The sequence below is a fragment of the Podarcis vaucheri genome (genome assembly GCF_965113315.1).
Source record: "Podarcis vaucheri genome assembly, chromosome: 5".
Classification (NCBI taxonomy): Eukaryota; Metazoa; Chordata; class Lepidosauria; order Squamata; family Lacertidae; genus Podarcis; species Podarcis vaucheri.
In genome coordinates this window covers 17806731-17829512 of record NC_138763.1, presented here as the reverse complement: position 1 = coordinate 17829512, position 22782 = coordinate 17806731, and the positions used below count along the sequence as shown (strand labels likewise).

The following is a 22782-nucleotide window of genomic DNA, read 5'->3' as shown; positions in this document are numbered from 1 at the left end:
GCGAAAAATACGGTATATCTCTGAATTTCGAACGCTATTGATGTAGTTTACGTAGTATAGTTTCATGGCCAGAATATATTTTGAGTGGAATCGGATAGCAGTGAATACCTAAGAGCTGTCCTGAGTCAGATAAAAGCTTATGTTGAGGAGATTTCACCCCTCCCATATCCAAGAATCTGCTGATGTGCTCTGCTGATTCTCCAGTGAGGAGGGGGCGGTTCTGCTCTCTACTTATTTCGCTCCAGCCTCACATCAAAGAGAGAGAGAGAGACACACTGAGTGTTAGAGAGAGAGAGATTGTGTGTATAGATAAGGTTGCTGCTAAGAGCAGCTGCAGACACTCAGTGCAGTTCAGCTTCTCCATTTAGCTCTGTATATAGTTTGTATGATAGTTGTAGATAGAATAAAAGCAGTTATTCTACAGAGCTACTCTCCGAGTCGTTTATGCTCTGCTATACTCTGCTGTGCAACGACTATCTTCTTGTTGGTTTGAATCCGGTGCTCATAACTCTGAGTTGTGAGTCCACAGCACTTTGACCTGTTCCTGTGCAGAAGGTGGTCTCTGGAAGTGCTACCCAGCTTGCCTAGCCCAGTCGGGGCTGAAGTGTGTGAGTCCAGTTGGTGGCACTGGCTCAAGGGCGATGCTGACATATGTAGTCCTGCATCGTGTTACCCACAGTGACCAACCAAATGCCTAGTGGCAGCCTATAGGCAGGGCATGAGTCCTATAGTCCTTGGCTCCTTTGGCAGTGTATAAATTCAATTTAATTAAAAAATTCAGTTCAACAGTAACCCTTTCCTGCTGTTCCTCAATGATTGGTACAGAGGTATGGTGCCTCCAATGCTGGAGGTACTAGATCACCATTATGCTCACTCTACATGGGGCTGCCCTTGAGACTGACACAGAAACTCCAGCGGGTGCAGAATGCTGTGGTGAGACTCCTTACGGGGTCCTTGCCGCAGGATCACATTCACCCAGTACTATACCAGCTGCGCTGGCTCCTGGTGGAGTACAGGATCAGGTTCAAGGTGCTGGTTTTAACCTTTAAAGCCCTATACGGCCTAGGACCTACAGGACCACCTCTCCTGGTATGTCCTACAGAGGACCTTACGGTCTTCAAATAATAACATCTTGGAGATCCCGGGCCACAGAGAGGTTAGGCTGGCCTCAAACAAAGCCAGGGCTTTTTCGGCCGTGGCCCCGATCTGGTGGAACACTCTGTCACAAGAGACTAGTGCCCTGTGGGACTAGGACCTATGGGACCGCCTCTCCTGATATATCCCACAGAAGACCTTACGGTCTTCAAATAAAAACATCTTGGAGATCCCGGGCCACAGGGAGGTTAGGCTGGCCTCAACCAGAGCCAGGGCTTTTTCGGCTGTGGCCCCGATCTGGTGGAATGCTCTGTCACAAGAGACTAGGGCCCTGTGGGACTTGACATCTGTTCCACCAGGCCTTTGGCCAAAGCACAGTCTGACCCCCTCCTTCGGTAATCCTCACAGAACTGTAGCCCAATGGTTGCCATTAATTTGATTTTGAATTGATTTTAGAATGCATTTCAATTAATTGATTTTATGTAAACTGTGTTACTTTTATTGTTGTTAGCCGCTCTGAGCCCGGCTTCGGCTGGGGAGGGTGGGATATAAATAAAATGTTGTTATTATTATGCCTAGCAGCCATCTGTCTTATGTCAGGTCTGTTTCTAGGGCTTTGTTACCATGTGTAAGGAAGTTACAGCAGTCAGTAAACCAGAAAGGTGAAACCTTTGGTCCTCCCAGAGAGAGGACCAGGTGATGGCCAGCACTGATGAGAGTTGTAATTCAATAATCATAGAATTGTAGAGTTGGAAGTGATAACAAGGGTCATGTAGTCCAAGCCTCTGCAATGTAGGAATCTTTACCCAACATGGGGCTCAAACGCACGACCCTGAGATTAAGTCTCATGCTCTGCTGCCTGAGCTATTGGGAGTCACAGGGTTTCCGCTGCAGTAAATTCACATCTGTCTTCTGCTTCTCCATATTTCTGAGCAGCTGTAGGCGAGTATGGTAACATTTGATTTGCCGTATATTTGGAGACTGACAATTGTGGTTTTATAGAAGTGACAATTATGTAGCAAGCTTTTAAATGCATGCTTCTAAAACGTTTTCACCAGCGAGGTTGAAATTAATCTCCTTGGTATGTATAGACAAACCTACAGCCTGCTACATCTCCATTTGTTTCTTTTACTGGAGATTATAGCATGTGTTAATATATATACATAGTCATTGTTAGGGGTTTTTGTGTTTTGTTTGCTCTTGCCAGAGATAAGTCTCCGCAATCAATTGCGGGAAAATTGTACAGATGAGAACAGATCGGCCTGAAAGAACAATTGAGATTCCTGAAGCTTTCTGATTCCTAGGGACAGTTTGAGATTTAAGAAGCTGGTGAAAATGATGCTTCGATCAGGGAAGAGAACCTTTGGGCACAGACGAATATGCTTCCCCAGGATGAGCGCTTTCAGCCTAGGTTAACTCACTGTGTCCTTCTGCCAAGCGCCAAGGATGATTTTACTGCACTTTTAGTGTTGGCCTGTTGTAAAATGATCATATGTACTCATCCAAGAAAGAGGAAAGGATAGATGACAACATGATGTATAGTACAGAGCATGTTAGCACATGCTGATGCACAGTGGCGGTCAACATCTAAAATTCGGTTGCCTCAGACTTTGCTTCCACTTGCACAAGGAGCTTTCTGCACTCTCTTCCCCTCTGTGGCCCCTGGTATTGGCTTGAGATGTTTGTGTCAGGAGAACCCCACAGAATAGCATGCAAGGGGAGGAGAGGTGGGGTCATTTCATCTAGGAAGCTGAAATCCTTGTACAAATGGAATGACTGGAAGAACGCAACACTGAATTCAGAGTACCCTGAAACATCTGAAATCTAGCTTGTAGGAATTGCGAATGATCAACCTTCTTTTGTGAAATTTTGCTCCCAAAGTTTAGATCCATTTGCACATGTGCATACGTTACATAATGGCTTGTCAGTTAATGACTTGAAGCAGAATGTGTGAACGTCACCCACTGAAATGGATTGTCGCTGTTACTTAACTTTGTTGGGGAAAGGTCGTAGATCGGGTTAGAGCAGAGGCTTTGCCTTCAGAAGGTTCAATCCTCAGCTCCTCCATATAAGCCAGGAGTGTCTCCTGTCTGAAATACTGGACAGCTGCTGCCAGTCAGCATAGAGCTAAATGTACCAATTGCACATCAAAAGATGCCCCATGTTATGGGCTGGTTATCTGCCAGTATGATCCTCAAACAACGTACAGTAACAACCGAGACATTGGGGAAGTGTTCTGCCAGTGACCTTTGGCTGTTTCACACATGGAAATCGTCACAAATTGAGAACCAAAACACAGCCATCCCTCGAAATCCACTCTGATTTATTTATTTTGATGCAGTTCTCCAACCAACCAGTATCTACAAAATGCATATATTAGGGACAAGTGTGCATAAATATGATTATATTAGTGAGTACAACATACAAAACTGTATTGGGGAAATCTTTTGCACTCTAAAATGCTGGTGAATTTTCGTGCGGATTTTGCAATGTTTCTGTTTGCAGCTTGCTGCAGAAATGTAGAGAACTGAATTTAAGCTTTAAAAATGAGGCAAGGAGAGAACTGAAATTGACACATCCTTCTAAGCTACTGGCGCTGTTGTTGTTTTATATTACATTTATATCCTGCCCTTCCTCTCAAAGGAACCCTAAAAGTTAAACAATTGGGAGTCAGAAACCCTTTCTGATCTACTGCAAATCACCCAGAGATCTGCCATTATATCCTGCCCTACCATTTCCTTCCCTTCTCTGTCCTTGATGGCTGGGAATCTCTATTCCCCTGCTTTTGGCAGGGATGTCATGTTAGAGCTGGGGGGGAAAGCAGCGGAACCAGTTCATTGTATGAACTGAAGGAGAGAGGGAGAGAGCTAGTTATTAGCTGGCTGTAAAAAAATTAATATATATTTTGGGTTGCAGGGACTCTGTGAACTTTGCACAATAATGATGCGTTTTCTGCCAGCTTTGAAGAACCAGCTTACTTCCACTCACACAGTGCTTGCTTATTTTGTAATAGATATATTCCAAAGACATCTTAAATATTCAGACCTGTGCATCCTCATCCAAGAAAATAAAAGCCTATAGCGTTGCCCCTGAAACGTCTCACTGCTTGTGGGCGGTGGGGTTGCTGTAATATGGCAAATCAAGTGTATCTTGACTTCACAGGGATCAATAGTGTTCAGACAGCAGACACTTCAGTTGACCTGATACAAGCTGGGACACCTTCCGTTTAGTGGGGGCGTGAAAAGACTCTTCTGCTGGATTTAGACGCTTACTATAGTGTGTTTAGAGTGAGCAGCTGCCCACTAAACAGTTTGATCATTTTTCAGTTAATGCAAATTCATAGCACAATCTAAACTTCTCATCCTACACTGGTTATATTTGAGCAGGCATGTCACCCGAGGGCATTCATCTTCCTGCTTTTTAAATCCACTCGATTCATGTTTCTGGATTCTGGTTGGGGGAAATGGTGACTAGATGGCATATTGATGATTAGCCTACAGTTTCCAGACTCCCTTCCTTTTTAGGGAACACGTTTCTGGATAGCTGGCCTAGTGTAGTGGTTAAAGGACTGAGTTTCTGGTTGACTGCGTCCTCGCCATCCTTATTAGGAGGACTTGGAAGCCCCACCACTTCAGCCCTGTCCTGTCCCCACCTGCCACCTGCCACACAAGGATAATCAAGTTTGTAATTCAGGTTAGGAAGGGCTACAGTTCTGCTGTATGGGAAGTGCAAACTTCCTAAAGCACTATATGTAAGTGCCTAGTACTTAGCAAATAGACCCTTCTTCTGAGAAGCCCTTTCATGGCTGGCATTGCAAAGGATTGGGTTCATTGTTGCCTGCATTGGAGCCCAGAATACATCAAACCATACTCTGTGTTTGCACTTTGCAGGAAACCTTTAGGCAAAACTGTATCTTAGAAATGATTTCTCTCTCTCAATAACGCAACACACTTCCTTCTGCACAGCAGCCAAATCAGGCTCATTTGCCAGGTGGGAAACAGTGGGATTATATAAACTCAGAAGCTTCTACGCTGATCAAAAGCCCCTTACAGCTCCAGAAATAAATTTTAAGTTGGGAGATAAAACATGTGGTTGGCTAGAGATACACCAGATTTCTAAACCAGCCAAATATAAGGACTCAAGCATTATGCAGCTGAATTAGTTTTGAAGCAACTACTCAACCAACCCACTAGGAAAAGGAAACATCCCCCAACTAGATAAAATCCTCACACAATTGGATAAAATTAAGACTGAAATGGGGGAAAGGTTTTGGAGACTAGAGGAACAACTGTGGGAACAAATTTGGAATCGGCTATCATTTGGATCCCTCCAAGAAACTCAATAAAATGTTTTAAAGCTAGCACAACGCTGGTACATGTGCCCAGCCAGGATATATAGAATTAATCATAATTTGTTGGTGGGAACTCAATTTACTTGGCTCTCTACGTGTGGTGGTTTTGCCCAAAACTTACTCCCTTTTGGGAAAAAGTTTTGCAAACAATTATTCAAATGATGGGACTATTGCTACAACCAGACCCAAAATTAGCCAGCCTCCATTAACTGCAGCTAGGTTAATGATTGCAAAACATGGGGAAACTTTAAACGCAAATCTTTTTGAAGCCTGGATTTCACAAGTATGGGACATCGTGCCTATAGGCAAATTAACCATTTCACAAAAGGAATATCGATTGGAGTGGGGGGAGACTCACACCTTTTATAGGACATGATGTCCTTTTATTGACTTCGTTAAGACAATCGAACATGGTTTTCACCCTCCATTGACTCATGGAACCTTATGGAGAGACACTTTGGGAGAGATTGCCTTTCCTGGAACGTCTAAAACTACAACTGTCAAATGATATTTTTCTTTTCTGTACAACTACTAAGCCATGTTTTCCTTGTATGGACATGTTACGTTACCTGAAATTAAAAATCAATAAAGGAAGAAAGAAATGATTTTTCTCCTGTTGCTTGTCAGGCTTTCAAGGAGTCATAGAACCGTACAGTTGGAAGGGACCCCTAGGGCAACCTAGTCCCCATGGAATCCAGACACATTCAAGACAAGTGGTCATCCAACCTTTGCTTAAATGCATACCAGGTTTCTTCAGAATACAGCTTGGAAATTACTGCTCTGCAGTATATAGTCTAAAGCAGGGATGGGGAACCAGGAGCCCCCAAGATGATGTTGGAATCTCTCATCAACCCCAGTCAGCATGGGCAATGGCAGGAATGATGGAAACATTAACCGAACATCTGATTCCCCACCCCTAATCTAAGTTTGAAGCAGGCCCCCATTGGAAGGGACGACAGTTGTCCCAGTGGGAGCCCTTAAGTTCTTATTGACTGTGTTTGGGAGCCCATGAGAACATACCTCTCACGTACAGTTTTTGCAGTGCAATGTGTTCTGTTCCTCATTTTGTTGACACAAACGTTAATGGAGCCCATAGGGACCATCGGCATCTCCAGAGTGGGGAGATGCAGAAGCTGTATTCTGGACACTATAGAAATATGTGGAAGAGCTGAGGCGTTTGAACTTCCAACTCCCTTTGGATTCAATTTGCAGTTGAAGCTGCAAGAATAACAGAGAACTCCAAATGGTGGTGTGGGTCTGCCTTCTCTCCAGTGAGACCGTTCATCTTTCCTCCCTGCTACCACTGTGGGAAGGGGCATAGCACAAGAACAGAGCACATACTTTGCATGCAGAGAATCCCAGGTTCAATTCCTGGTACTTAGCCTTTTGTGTGTGTGTTAGTTATTTTATCTAAAAGTATTTCTAAACAAGGGACACAGGTGGCGCTGTGGGTTAAACCACAGGGCCTAGGACTTGCTGATCAGAAGGTCGGCAGTTCGAATCCCTGCGACGGGGTGAGCTCCCGTTGCTCGGTCCCTGCTCCTGCCAACCCAGCAGTTCGAAAGCATGTCAAAGTGCAAGTAGATAAATAGGTACCGCTCCAGCGGGAAGGTAAACGGCGTTTCCGTGTGCTGCTCTGGTTCACCAGAAGCGGCTTAGTCATGCTGGCCACATGACCCGGAAGCTGTATGCCGGCTCCCTTGGCCAATAAAGCGAGATGAGCGCCGCAACTCCAGAGTCGGTCACGACTGGACCTAATAGTCAGGGGTCCCTTTACCTTTACCTATTTCTAAACAGCTTGAAAATCTCTGTGGTAAGTGTTCAGAGTGGTTCATATGTATGGTCTACATCCCTGTAAAATAAGAACATTATTATTCCCCATACTCCAGATGGAGAAACTTAAGGCTGAGAAAGGGTGGCTTGCCTAAGGCCACCTAATGAGATCATCACTGTGGTGACATTTGAACAGAGGACCTCCAGTGATAAGGGACTTCCAAGAGCTACGTTTGACCAGGAGCCACTCTGCAGTGTGTTGGGGAAAGTGAACTCAATAGACAAGGGATGGGAACCTGTGGCTCTTCAGATTATTATTATTATATTACTTTTATATTGCCCTTTATCCATAGACCTCGGGGGGCGGGTGTCACAAGATAAAATTACAATTAAAAAAACACAAAATACATAATAAAAATAAGAACAAAAACAAACCAATAATTCCCCTCCCACAACACATTTAAAAGATGTTTCTGGGCTATGGCTCCCATAATCCTTGAGCATTGTCAGTGCTGCATGGGGATACTTAGAGTTGAGGTCCAACAGTATTTGGCGGACTACAGGTTTTCCATCTCAGGTCTGTACAACCACTTGCTAATTATTCATCGCTGAGCAATTAAGCAGTTGAAGATCAAGTTATGTGTGAATCAACTGGTGAAGAGGCTTGGTCTAAAATTACGTGCTGTTTACAACATAAAGTAGATAGGAAGGTGTTGGTGACTCATATCTGGGTAATCAAAATAAGAATTGGGAGCGTTTGATAGAGTTATCTGGTGTTGAGTGTCTACAGTGCATGCTCTTGATTTATTTTTGTCTCCCAAAATTGCAGGCCAAATGTCTGTTCCGAGCAAGAGTTGGCCATGGTGGGGCATCGCCAGCCATGTGTTCAAGCCTTTACTCGTTTGGTGAAGATGTGGAAGCAGGACTGTGCAGGACAGAGATGGTGCATGGCCTATGAGAGAAGGTAACACGTGGTCCTGTGTTTTTAAAGCATGGTTTGATCAGTGAAGCAGTTTTCATCATCGTAATTAAGCGGGCATACCCAGGATCACCTACCACACATTCGTTAAGTGTTAAGGGATGCTGAGTGCACACCTTTGCTTTACTCTGTTAGGAAAACATTCTTTAAGAAACAGAGAAAAGTTATTGGAAGCTTTAAAGAGGGTTCCAGAATTTTTCTTTAGTGTGTAAGAGTGGCACTCTAGGCTTGATTGGTGTCAGCTGGAGGTGCAAATAAAAGGAGGTTGTTGCAGGCTGCAATTTCCACATGAGGAAAGTGTGTGTGTGCGCACGCGCGCGCACACACACACACACACTGTCAGCACGCACGCTGATAACAAGTTTGGAAGTAAGACAATGTGTGCTGCTGATATTGTGAGTTTTGCTGTGTCAGGATTAATTACTGGACTGAGATTATGCCATGCTGGAGAGAGAAAGAAGGAATGTAAATAGCTTGTATTTAATAGTAACAGAAATGCTTGTACAACCAGTCAAGCAATAAAGAAGCTCTTGATTGTGAATTTGAGTATGACTTCTGTTGTCCTCTGCCTCCGGGGAAAAGTCTGCTACAAACAGCAAGAAGCGGTTTTACTGAGGTGCCACCACACAAGCAGAAAAGCGCAACAGAAGTGTGGGGGCAGTAACCTCTAATATACTCACTAAATATTTTTTTGCCCCTTCCTGTTTCTGTAATATGTGGGTCCCATGGCAGATGCATGGAGGATAAATCAGGTGAGTTCAATGTCAACAGCATTCCCCAAAGAAAGGAAGTTTGAAAACCACTACTATGCAATAACTGATAATGTGTCTCAAAATAGAGATGCTATTTTCTTCCTTGTGTGCTGGATGTAGACCATAGCTGTTGCCTGAACAAAGTAGGGCAGTGTTTTGTCTTAGCACTATCTTATACTGTGCTTTTACTATGATTATTTTTAAAGGACAAGCTATTATACCATTTATAAGCAAGTGTACAGCATGGAACATCATACTATTTTTAAGTGCTGCCCTGGTTGGAGCCAGAAGAAAGATGATGAAGCTGGGTGCTTTCACTGTAAGTTGTGATTGTAGAATGCCATGAGCTGCTTAACTTATTATTCTTTAAAGATGCTTCTTGACTTATTTATTTTTTTAAATAAAACAGGAACACAAGAAGCTCCTTTATACTTGATGGGGTTATACTTCCTCTGAAGAAGTGGCTATGCAGCTTGGGGGTACTACTGAATCCTTGGCTGTGCTTGAGACTCAAATGGTCTTCGTAGCATGGAGTGACTTCCATCAGCTTCAGCTGGTGGCCCAGCTATGCCCCTATCTGAACAGGGATAACCTAACTTCTGTTGCCCATGCTCTGGTAACCTCTAGGTTCTGCAACACGTTATATGTGGGGCTGCCTCTGAGGGAGGTTTGGAAACTTCAGTGGGTGCAAAATTTGGTGGCCAGGCTGCTCATGGGGGCCAAGACAGTTTGAGCATATAACGCCAATTCTGGCCTGACTTTGCGCTGGCTGTCAGTTAGCTTCTGGGCCCAATTCAAAGTGTTGGTTTTGACCTATAAAGCCTTAAATGGCTCAGGACCTCCATACCTCAAGGGCCACCTCTCCCCATATGAATTGACCTGAACCCTGCAATTATCGTCTCAAGGCCCTTCTTTGTGTGCCTCTTCCATAAGAGGTCCAGAGACGAGTCATTTCTGCGGCGGCTCCTTGCTTACGAAATGCTCTCCCCAGCGCGGCTCACCTGGCGCCTTTGTTTACTATCTTTTGGCACCAGGCATAAACATTCCTCTTCTTCCAGGCCTTTGGATAATTACCAAGTTTGAAAGGCCATAAATTGGCTATGGGTGGGGTTATTGTTCTTTGTTTTAACTGTTACGTGTTTTTTCGTTTTTATACTGTAAACTGCCCTGTGATTCTAGGGTGAAGGGTGGCATAGAAATTTAATAAAATAACTGAATAAATACTGAGTCTGACCATTGATCCATCTCGTTTGCTCCATGCAGCTTGGTAATATCTCTACTGCTTGGCAGCAGGACTCCAGGGTTTTAGAGGGGACATTCGCAGCCCTGAGGATTGGCACCTTCTTAATGCAAAGCATAAAGCACTGAGCCTTTGCATTTAATTAAAATAACAACAATGTAGCATGAAATCTGAAACTCTGGATGCAGGTGTATTGTGCACACACATGTTAGGAAAACGCAGCTGCCAGTTGCTGAACATGCATTTATATCCCCCATAATATTCTTTATTGGTTTTCATTTGCACACTCCACATACACATATTGTATTACATTTCACATTTACACCTGCTCCCCAGAGCCAACTTCCCTCCTTCCCTCTTCTGGCCTTTTATATCACATCTAACTTTTTCGCATTGTCTTCATCTGTTTTGTATATTATTGTTCTTCTTTCGTATTTGTCCATAGAGTGTCTATACAGTCAGATAAATCCTCCTGTATATACAATTCTTATTGTCTGTCTATATTTATTTACAACTACCATTGGTTACATGAATCACATTGTACATTTTACTTTTTGTTATTTTCTTTATCCATAAATTTTCTTCGTATTTCACATTATGAGGTTTATTTTAGTTCTACTGGTTTCACTATTTCACCTTATCCTTCCTATGTATGACATAAATTTTTCCCATTCTTTTTGAAATGTTTCATCGCCCTGTTGTCTGAACATGCATTTATAGTTTGTTGCCTTGTTATGTGCGCAAAAGCCCTCAGGGTTATTTTATTAATAATGCTTCCCTTCCCTTCCTGGAGGGAGGACTTGTGCACATTTGCTTTCAAGCAACATTTGTAGTATTAGCGGTATGAGAAGCTCATGGATGCTGCATATAACTGTTGCTTCCTTGTCTCTCCCCTTTTCCTCCAGCATTGTGCTCTGTGGGCAATTGCTTCAATGGAGGGAAATGCTCCGGTGGGATATGCCAGTGTCCAGCAGGATTTCAGGGATCCCGCTGCCAGTATGGTGAGTCAGAAGTTTCATATTTTTCTGGGGAGGTTCTAGCCATGTGGTGACCTAAGCTTTGTTACATCCGGTTTCCTTAATGTGGCATGGCAATTAAAGCCCACTGCGGAAGGATACGACCGCACGGCCTGAGTTGCGTCTTATGGCATTAAGCTGCAAGTTGGAAAGTCAGAGAATTCTGCCAGAAACAGAAGCAGATTGTGTTTTTTGTCTCATGTCTGGAACGACCCAGCAAATACAACCAGATTTGCTCACCACATAGCCCACAACTGATAAGTAATTATTATTATTATTATTATTTAAATCTTTTTACATTGTTTTGATATTTCCTTTCCATGGAAGTAGATGGTGCGCAGATAATTGCATTGTTAGGTTAAATTTGTGACTTAAGGCAAATAAGCACTTAATTTATGTTAAATAGTGGACAAAGAGAGAAATGTACCATTTCATGAAAACTGAGCTGAAGATAGGCCAGAATGGAAATCGCTTTCACCTTGAATTCCTGATTGTAAACTGAGATTGCTTATGATAAGCAACCTGGAAGTTGCCTGATGTTGGCGAAGCTCTCTGTATCTTTATAATGGGTGGATTCAAGCATTCAGATTAGTGGTTGTGTGCCTAGTTGCCTCTTGAAGGTAACCAAACGCAGCTGGTATTCCTTTTAAAAACAAATTATTTATAATTTTCATTGTATGACAAGCAAAAAAACTCTTAAAAATCAAGTTATTTCATATATCGTATATTGACTCCCCTCCCTCTCTTTCTGTGGATCCTTATGTTTATAATATTTTTTACTGCATTTCCAAATTAAACCATGCAGTTGGTAATCCCAGGCAATCTCTGCTGGGGTGTGATCATGTGATTCTGCAAAAGCCGTTTTGTGTGTTTGTGTACCACACTTGGCTCTGTCTTGTTGGATTATGGATTACGAATATTGGGAGAAGGAAGGGATGTGTCTAGTACAGGGGGCTGGGAATCTCGTGTCCTCCAGATGTTGGACCCCAACTCTCATCATCCTTACCCATTGGCCATGCTGAATGGAACTAATGCGGGTTGGATCCCAACAACCTCGGGGGGGGGGTGTCATTGGCTTTCTGTCTTAAAACTCGTCTGAAGTCTTGAACAGGAATCAAAACTTGGATACAGGTGCTGTGATGAGAGTGGGTTGAGGTCATCAGTATGTAGTTGTGGGCACACAAAACATGAGTGCTCATTCCAGGTAACTTTTCCACTAGTGCACTTTCGGCATTGGTATGACTTTCATGTGACCCAGAAGCTAAACCATAGCAGGTATAACAAGGAATTGTTGACATCTGCACAGTGTCCATTTCAGCAGAAGCTCCAGAACTCCCTTTAGCTCTGATGGGGGGGATGTTGGAAGAATCTGAGCCGATGTTTCGAATCTCTAGTTGTTAATGCAGCGATTACCTTAATGTCTAAAACATAAAGGCATTCCCTTGAGCACGCAAGACATAAGGTGGGAGAAACTGTGGAGCTGCAGCGATAAGGTTGGATTCTGGAATCAAAACGAGGATTTTTGCAGTGGTTATTTCCCGGGGAGTTGACTAGAGTGCTGACACGAAACCATTAAAAACAGTGCTGCTTAGTCTGCCATTTCTGGTTCTTTACAGCTTGAAGTTTTATCTCGGTGGTCTGTGCACATTCAACTGATTCCTGAGGGTCTGATTGGAATTCTGGCAGTCATCACTTCTAGCATAGGCTATGAGCTATTGAGAGGCTGCCAGTTCTGGATCTGTAAATGACACTATAGGCAAAATTCACTTTGAAATATTTGTAAAAGCTATTCATGGGTCCTGGAAATGAAGGCAAAGACTTCTGTTGGAAGTACATGGCTCAGAGGTTGCTACTAAGGTGGCAGACCATGCCAAAAAGCACACATCTTTTTAAATTCCAAAAAAAGGTGACATTTTGATTGGCCTGATCATGTAGATTTTGGAATTGTGCTTATGAGCCAACTGCCTTTACTTTTTTATATCAGAAAATTTCAGGGATGGGATCCTGGAATATCCACAATGGATGCAAGGCCCCTGTTGTCCTCCACTGAAGATTACACATCTGTAGCTATTGAAACTTTTCGTCTCTGACATTGTCTTACTTTTGAGGACACATAGAAAGAAGGAATTGGTTAAACCTCGTTCTTTACTCCAAAGTATGTTGGAATGTATAGTTCTAAAATTTCCTATAGTCTGAGTCGTTTCCCCCTTGATTGTTGGGCATTCAAGCCGGCTAATGAGGGGAAAAGGTGGTGAGTAGTTTTGTTTTTGGTTTTTTAAGTGAAGCCATTATTAATGCATTACATCGAACAGGGGCATAGAAAGCTTTTAACAGTTCACTGACATGACCGAGGACAGCCCAGGGATATCATAACAATCTGTAATAGGGAGCGATTCCCTTGCAATTTGCAAGGTAGTCTAATGACTCCCTTAGAGATGTTACAGCTTATTTTGTAAGTCTAAAATACGAGGTTATCTTGATTTCGAGGCGAAGGTTTGCAGAACAGTAAGAAGAAATGCAATTCCTTTCCATCTTTGTATTCCATCAGTTTTTCTGCATAGAATAAGATATTTCAAAACAAAATATAAAAAATATAAAAATACTAGATTGAGCTGTGTAAAGTTCACATTAAAAAAAAGGGTCATCCCCCCAAGTATTTGCCAGTTGTCTTGAAACAGACTTTTATGTGCATTGGTCTTATTTATTTATTTTTAAATAACCACCCAGCTCAAACATGTAAGGAAGACATTCCCATAAAGATTATTCATGTTTTTAATCAGGCAGCACTGAGCAAGCTGTGTTCTTTGAGGGTCAGAACTCTTCTCTTGAGACGTCTTGTGTCAAGGCTGGGATTTGAAATTACTGTTTATCCATTTTGGCTGAGGTGGTAAAGTCGAGGGAAGGAGGATTAAGTAGAGCTTGCTCCCCCTCAGCCAATGTTTTATTTATTTACTATTACGTTTATAACCCACTTTTCCTCCAAGGAGTTCAAGGTGGCGTACATGGTCTCCCCCCCCCCCACTTTTTATCCTCAAAGCAACCATTTGAGGCAGGTTAGACTAAGAGACTGTGATTGGCCAAATGGTACTCAATGTACAGGCAACCTTCCCCCCTTAACGCACATTCAATATTTGTGCGACTGCGCATACACATTGTACCAAACCAGAAAGTAACCCAAAAAGTCACAAAAAGGGGCAGAACGGGGTGGGGAGGGGAGGAGTGTTTGCAGGCTTTTTCAATGGTCTTTCAAATATATGTAAATTTCACTTAAACACTCGGTGTTTCAGAACACTACTGCCACGTAAACCATGGGGTTGGTGTACTTCCTGGCTGAGAAGAAATTTGAACCTTGGTTTCCTACACCCTATTCCATAGCTGCTACATCTCACTGGCCCAATACATTTTTTTTTATCCCACCAGCTCACACCTACAAGGTACTGAGCCCAGGATTAATACTGCCCTCAGCTACTGAAGATGGGTACTAGTCTTGATGGCTTTATGCCACCTCAAGCCAGGGACAGTATGCTTCTAAATGCCAGCTGTTACAGATCACAAGTGTTATTGTGGCTGTTGTGCTGATGCCCTGTTTGTGGGCTTCCCAAAAGCCTCTGGCTGGTCGCTATGGAAACAGAATGCTTTACGAGGTAGGCCTTTGGTCTGATCCGGCGAGGCGCTCTTTATATTCTTACGGGGATGTTCTCTAGTGACCACAATGTGCATTCACAGCCTAGAAAGGTGAAGCATGATGGGTTGCAAGTTTCTATAACCCAGTAGCACCCTTTGCCAACTGGGTGCCCTCCAGTTGTTTTGGACTACAATGCCCATAAGCCCCAGCTAGCATCAGGAATGGCTGATGAACATTGTCGTCCTAAACATCTGAAAGATGTCAGTTTAGCGAAGGGTGTCTTATAGTGCACCTCCCCCACCCCCGGTAGGCACAGTGGACATCCACTTTAGGAATGAGAGGACAAATGTTCCAGAGAATACACTTACCTCAAAATAACTATGATACCAAGTGATAGTACAGAACTGCAGGTAAGATGTCCATAAAAGTTAATTAGTGTCTTATGGCACCTCTTGAAGACCAACTTATTTATTGTGCGGTGAACTCTTGTAGTCCAGAGCCAATTTCATTGTCTGCTACATGTATCTGATGCTAGCAAGCTCTTTTCTGAGAAAGCATAAGCTACATAAGCATTTAAGGTGCAACAAAATCCTCCTTATTGCAGCAGACTTTCATAGCTACTGTTCTAGAAAATGCAAGCCTGTGTGAAGAATTCTGCATGCATCTGGAGACATAAAAATGTTAAGACTCGCTGCTTATTTGCTTAGGTCAGAGGTATTCAACTTTTTGAGTACACGGCTATCTTGACCAACTACATTCTTTCTGCAGCACCCCTGTGGGGCTCAGGAGCCCAGTTAGGTCACCCCTTCCCTGCAGAGCTGGCAGCCTCTCGCCATTTTTTCGAACACCCTCCCTTGTGGAGTGTGCCCTCAGCCTCATCTTCTCTTTGGAAGTCCTCTGGGCAGCTGCAGCTGCCGCCCCTGGTCTCTGAGTTGCCTCCCCATGCCCCAGAGAGAGGTGCTTCCTCACACTGTCCCACAGGGGCCTGAGACTTGTCTGTCCATTCCCAACAGTAAGGGCTGGCAGACTGTTTGGGCTCCTTCACCTGTTTGCTTACTCCGAGGCCACCTCCGCACCTGGCATCCAGCACCCCCTGACCAGCCCCACCTGCGGGGCTTGTAGCCAGGGCTGCTGCAACAAACAGCCGCACAATTCTTTGGGCGGTAGAAACATGAGAGGGTATCAGAGGAGGAAGGGAAAGAACACTGGACAGAGGCCAGTGTTGCCCGCGGCACCCCTGACCATCAAGGCACCCCAGGGTGCCATGGCACACTGGTTGAAAATCACTGGCGTAGGTAGGAAAAACTGAAAAACCCACCCACCCCTCCACCCTAGAGTTCTTCCCTGATTAGCAGGGGCTGCTGACACTTTGGATATGGTGGTGGCTCTGCTCATATAAGCAAGTCTGGGCCCCACTAGTATTATTCTGCCTACTTCCGAATGACATTATGCATAGGAGGCTTCAGTTTTCTATCAAAGCACAAAAGCTACTGCTCAAGGTCTGAGTTTTTAAATGGCCTGTTCCTGAAATTCAGCTAATAAGCATTCATGGCAACTGCAGCAATAATTGGCTCATAATCAAAATCCACAGCAGGAGGCTTGAATATCCCTCACTGTCTTTCCTTTTTGGTAAAATTTCAGCTCATCTAAATTCTCTTGCAATGGGTGTCTGTACATTTTTTAAAATGGACAAATGGAGTAGGAGCCATATTTTCATGTAACCCTAGTAAAAGCGGTTGCTATTCATTTGCACAACAAAGATCATACCGTCTTCATGTCCCCTCTTTTCCTCCTAGTAACCTCAATATAGGTTTCACTTATCACACAAGGCGTTGACCTCTTTTCTGTTCAAAAGAGGCCTCTTATGAAGCTGGTGATTACTGGGAATCAGCTGTGACAAAACAACTATATCTCATGTTCAAGAAGGTTTAGAGTGGCATCAGGAACTGGGCAAGAAGGTAAACAGCTGAAGTGGGTCCTGCTGCTCTGGTCCCTGTGCACTTGACCCCCATCCCCTCACCATCACCCCATGAGTACTTCCTACACCAAACTCTCCTTCCCCATCCCCAGCGTGTCCCACTCCCAGCTACATCCCTTTCCAGGCTTCTCTTCCTCCTCTTCCTCCTCCTCAGTGTCATCCTGCCAGTTCATGACACCATGACACTTTCTCAAAATTCCAAATATGCCTACTGGCCCCCAAAAGTTGGTGAAACCACCCCCCTTCCAGCATTCAGCCTAGACTACTGAGAGATCATTATTGGAATTAAATGAGTTGTCTCCCTCCCTTGCTTTTTGCGTTTGAGCTCTACCACCAAGGATTAAGCCCTTTTTCTAGTCAGGCCCCTCAACTTATTCCCTCCTAGCCTTATCAAATGTATTGACCAGCAGAAATCCAATTAACACATCGTGCCAATTCCTGCACCTCCATTGCTGTAAGAAGTTGTACCTGTTGCATTTCTCCGTTTTGTGCAGAGCACTCCAACAGAAAATGGCTTAGTTAATGGCAGATCATTTTGTCTTGAGAGAGTACTGTGTTCTTCCTCAATGAGACACTGATGCTTTTAGCAGCCCCATGACAAGCAGAAATTCGAAGGTGCCATGTTTCACAGCATGTAGATGCAAGAATGCGAATAGCTGCGTTGACTGGATTTCTGTGTCTGTTAAAGAGCCAGAGCTTCTAGTGGTGGTGGAAATTCTGTTTTAAGGTAAAGGTTTGGAAGCAAACAACTGCAGCTGTGAGTTTCCAGCTGTCAAGGTCAGGATGGGAAGACTAGGCAGAATTAGAGGCAGGGAAACTGCAAGAGGGATTGGATCAAGAAATATTGGGATAGACATGTACAACAAGGCAGGCAAGCTGATGAGACTGGGAAGGAATCCAAAGCAAATGGCGAGTCCATGTTTGTACTCTAGCACAGCAGATTACCTATGTACTGTCCTCTTACACATAACCCACATGCACACACTGAGTTCTCTTGGTCTAAAGCAACCTTCATTAACCAAATGCCCTCTGGATATTTTGGACCACAACTTCCACTTGGAGGGCACCAGGTTGGGGAAGGCTGTTCTTGGAAAAAGATACTGCATTTGAAGACCTGCAGGATTCATAATGTAGGCCTAATTCTGTTAATGCAGAGTGGGCTCTATAAAGGACTGCTGCCACTGCTGCTGCTGCTGCTGGGCAGAGAGGACTCCATTTTGTTTTGGTTTTGTTTAAATTGCTGTTATTTTTTTACCCATGTCATTTTAAGCTGTGGTATTAAAGCTGTATTCTTAGTTTTAGATTTTGATTTATGTGGTTTTCCATTTGGTTGTGCATTTTTTATGATGTGGTTTATTTATTGTTTATGACTTCTGTAATTATGTAAATCTTGTTATGCTATAAGCTGCCTAGAGCATCGTTTTTTAACTATGGAATGGCGGCATACAAATAAAAAATGATGATGGTGGTGCAAACCTCTCCAGTTACCGGCACTTGGTTCAGCAGACAATGCAGTAGATGCAAACAGTATCAAAACCCCACAAAAGTCTTGCTGTTCTGAACAAAAATCGCCAACTCTTCTGCTACCACTTATTTTCCTACTTCGTAGAACAGCAATGTGATGGAAACCAAGTCGCAGCTAAATAAATGGCACTTAAGACTCTCTCTTCCAAGAAATGTGGTGATTGCCAGTCCTACCTTTAGAGGAGCAGATTTATTAGATCAATTTTAGAAGTGAGCTTGATTGTTAACATCTGAAAATTTCTGAGTGGGGTTACAAAAGTTAAAACAGCAAGATGAAACAATAACATAAGCATACAGGTATTATTGAAAGATTTAAAGAGCTGTGTGGGACCTCAACATTGCTGGACCTTGGTCCTCCAGCAAAGGTGCCATGGCAATGTCTGTAGTTGAGTTTCCCATTGCATGGGGGGGGGAGGGAAGAAGGGTGACCTGAATGTTACTTCACCCTTATTTTAAATGCTGGGTCGAATGAAAATGTTCTTGCCTGGTGCCAAATGACAGCAGTGTTGGCACCAGGCAAACCTCTCTAAGCGAGGGCATCCCACTATTGGAGTGCTAAAAAAACCACACCATTTCTCTTGCTTAAAAACCTACTTTACCTCTAGAGCGATGGTAGGGAAAGTAGGGCACTGCCAATTGATCTAATAACAGTTGTGCAGGTTGTTAAGGCAGGAAATGTTCCCTCAAGTGGCTCCCAAGCCTTTTTGTTTTTTTCCTGACTTAGGATGTTAAGATTCCTGTGTGCAATATTTTGCTCTAGAGTATTGCTAGCTGTAGGCCTGCCAGGTGTATATTTTGAAGCCTCTGCGATTCCTCCTTCTTTGCTCCACAGCAATTGGGTTAGAAGAGTGAATGTGGATATTTGGAGATGTGGTTGCTTTGCTGTTCTTTGCTGTTTTCAAACCGGGCGGGTTCTCTGGAAAAGTACAGTGGTGCCCCGCAAGACGAAATTAATTCGTTCCGCAATTTTTGCCGTCTAACGAATTTTTCTTCTTGCGAAGCACGGTTTAAACGGTTTAACAATGTCGCAAGACGTTTTCGTCTTGCGAAGCAAGCGCATAGGGGAATTCGTCTTGCGAGGCAAATCGCGAATGAAAAAACCTTTCGTCTAGCGAGTTTTTTGTCTTGCGAGGCATTCGTCTTGCGGGGCACCACTGTACCACGTTCCGTCTGATCATATTCTAGTTCACTTGGTTACAAGTCCCACTGCATTTTAGAAATATAAGGAGCTGCATGATCAATATAGATCAATATTCTATACATTGACCGGCATCAGCTCTTCAGGGTTTTAGGTAGAGCTCCATCACATCCCTACCTTGGGATACTGGAGCTTGAACCTGGGGCATACCACATGCAAAACAGAGATTCAGGCAGTGAGCTATGGCCCTCCCCCAGGGAGGGACTGCAGCTTTAATCTCTCTCTTCCTCCTCTATCCTACTCTTGCTGTTATTCTATTTGACCTTGGTAGGAACTAGGGGATATATGTTATCCTTAAAAATACCACTTCCCCATCCCCTGTAATCATCCTGGCTGAAAAGGATTTGTATTCAGGTTCAAGTCTACCTACTGCCCATTTCACAACTTGAGGGTCTGATTTTGCAACCCTGGCCTGCAAATATACGATGAAACAAAAGGATGTATGAGTTGCTGTTAGTAGCAGCTGCATTAGCTGAACATTTTGACTCCAGCTTTATTAAATGCACACGAATGAAATTGTTCAGGGTTGCTACGAATGCCTTGTGTATGTGTGCGTTTAGGAATTATGGGCATAATATGTATGTTCTTATGGCCTGATGTAAAATTTGCAGCAGAAGGACAGTCAAGGGAGCTGTCCTCTTCCACACATGCAGTATATACCCTCTGTGGATTTTAAGTGCTCCCTCACATCCGCTAAAAGAGAAGGAGAAAGAAAGAAAACTCTCGACATTTTCCAATGAGAACTGTAAAGTGCAGATTGAAAAATCATTGCCTCGTTCCTGCCCAGATGTGACAAGATATTAATCCACACATCTTGACAAACTGCCCTTGAGTACCTGAACTTTAGAGCTATTAGCAGTGAGCGACAGATAGATAGGCATGAAAACAGCAAAGCGCCGAATGGATGTGACAACAGCAAATGCACTCAAGAATAACCAGCTTGAGAACAAATGCATCCTTAATACCTGCAGTGAAAGAGGCTGTTTACTTTTCTGACTGGGAGAGAAGTGGGGGCTAAGCAGGAATAAATGTGTTCTTCCTCAGCTGCTGGTGCTCACAATGAGTTGGTAAATGTACCAGAAGAAGAGCAGAAAAATAAGATGAATTTTGTTGTTACAATAGGTCTGTTGTGGCCAGCATTAGGATTGGGTGTGTGTGTAGAGGAAGACCTGTGCATGTCCTCTGCAGTAACTCTATTACGGAGATGGGAAACTAATTGTTGTGGGCTTCCAGCTGCCATCATCCCCTTGCCACATGGCCAGTGGTCAGGGATCAATATCAGAATCCATGACAGCAAAGGCATATTGATGATGTAAGATCCACATTGAAATAACATTGCCAGAGATATACAAAGTAACCTGTGGCCCTCCTAGTGTTGATATACTTCAATGCCTATCATCCCTAGAGCCAGTGTGGTGTAGTGGTTAAGAGCGGTAGTCTCATAATCTGGGGAACCGGGTTCGCGTCTCCACTCCTCCACATGCAGCTGCTGGGTGACCTTGGGCCAGTCACACTTCTTTGAAGCCTCTTAGCCCCACTCACCTCAGAGAGTGTTTGTTGTGGGGGAGGAAGGGAAAGGAGAATGTTGGCCGCTTTGAGACTCCTTAAAGGGAGTGAAAGGCGGGAAATCAAATCGAAACAACAACTTCTTCTTCTTCTTCTTCTTCTTCTTCTTCTTCTTCTTCTTCTTCTTCTTCTTCTTCCCTAACCATTGAATATCCTGGCTGGGGGTTACGGTTCCCTACCAGTGTCCTACAGCTTGCACTGCACCCATCTCACCATGGCTAGGTTGGACACCATGGAGGGTATCCATAGACTCATTCATTTCTCTCCTCCATTTCACCACCTCCTTCCATGAATCCCTCCGCTTGTTTATCTAACAAGCTAATAATGCTTGTGTTCGTCCTTTCCGTTGTTCTGTTTGTCTGAGAAGCTCTAGTTTTAGAGCATCTGTGGATGTGACAGAGAAGCATGGGGAGATGTTTGTGCTTCCACCTACAGTCAGGGGGCTATGGGAATTCTGCTGTTGTATGAGCTGGAGAAAGGCAGAGACACTTAAGCTTCCTGTTCCTCTTCTGGCTGCATCTCATTTGAAGGGGAACTAGGAAATATCTGGTAGCTCAGGAGGAGTAGCCAACACAATGTCTCCCAGATGTTTTGGACTACAACTCTAAGAATTCCTGGCCATTGGCCATGCTGGATGGGCCTGGTGGGAGTTTTCATGTTCTCTCTTGTAGCAACTGCAGAAATCAGGAAGACTTAACACTTGCTCTTAGGTGGAAGATAGTAGAGAAGACTGAAGTGGAACTTCAGTAGGAATGTGCTACTTGGCTCCCTTATTGGAAGCCACCAAGGCCATGGTCATGGATGATAGTCTCTGTAGCCCATCACCTTCTAAGGGGCCAAAGGATCCCCACCCAGAGCTGCAGCAAAGGGGTCTGCCTGTATGTACACTTCCCTAAAACAGAAATTCGCACAGAAGTCCCATCCCTAGTCATTCCACCTGTACGCAGAACCAAGCACTTAGTAGCAACAGCCATTCTTATAACTGGGTTTATCACTTGTGTGCACAAGGCAGGAGGAATTAACCAGAATCTGCACCCTTTCTCCTCCTCCTCCTCCCCACTACAAATTTACCAATCAGTTTCCCGAGGCTTTGTGATTAATCATTGTGATTCCTATGCATAAGTAATGTTTTCTAAGTCACTCAAACACCTTTGCGGCTCTGCCTTATAGTTCCTCTAAGAGGGGCAGGAAAGTTAATTACGCTGTCTGTCGAAAAGCCAGGAAGGAGACCCACTGTCAGGCACTCGGTCTTCCTGCTCCCATCAATGAGTGAGCTCGCAGTAGGGGCAGCTGGATCTAATTAGGAGCCAGCAACCCTGTGGTTTCAGCAACAGCTGCTGGAGAATGGATAATGTTGGTAGCCTCCAAAGCAGCTTGCATTAGAGATCCTTTTTTTCCCTTAGAAAAACTCCAACCCTGTCATTTGGGGAGATGGCTCACTGAACAAGTATTAACAGTAGCAAAATTTTCCTAGGAGATGTGGCACATATTAGACTTTTGTTTCTGCTGTTGCTACTATTGCTCTTACAATGACTTCCAGCCCAATCATGCCAGAGGTGCTAACCATTTTAGGTTGGTCATGGCCAACATGGAGTCCTTGAAATGTTTTGGACTATATCCTCCACAATTCCTGGCCCCGCTGCCTGTGCTGTCTGGAGCTCCCAGGAGGTTGCAGTCCACAAAAT

General features: G+C 43.9%; 1 protein-coding gene across 8 annotated transcripts in view; it reads left to right on the top strand.

Annotated features, from left to right (window-relative positions):
* The window catches only part of LOC309533018 (uncharacterized protein), a 219310-nt gene that overhangs the window by 9404 nt on the left and 187124 nt on the right, over positions 1 to 22782 (top strand). For all 8 annotated transcript variants that reach the window (XR_014220091.1, XM_082223867.1, XM_082223869.1 and 5 more), the window contains exons 2-4: positions 8049 to 8183; positions 9157 to 9269; positions 11096 to 11191. Coding sequence is in view for 7 of the 8 variants with exons in the window: in XM_082223867.1 (XP_082079993.1) it covers positions 8049 to 8183; positions 9157 to 9269; positions 11096 to 11191 (344 nt within the window). In the remaining variant the exon portion in view is untranslated. The remainder of the gene's footprint in view (positions 1 to 8048; positions 8184 to 9156; positions 9270 to 11095; positions 11192 to 22782) is intronic.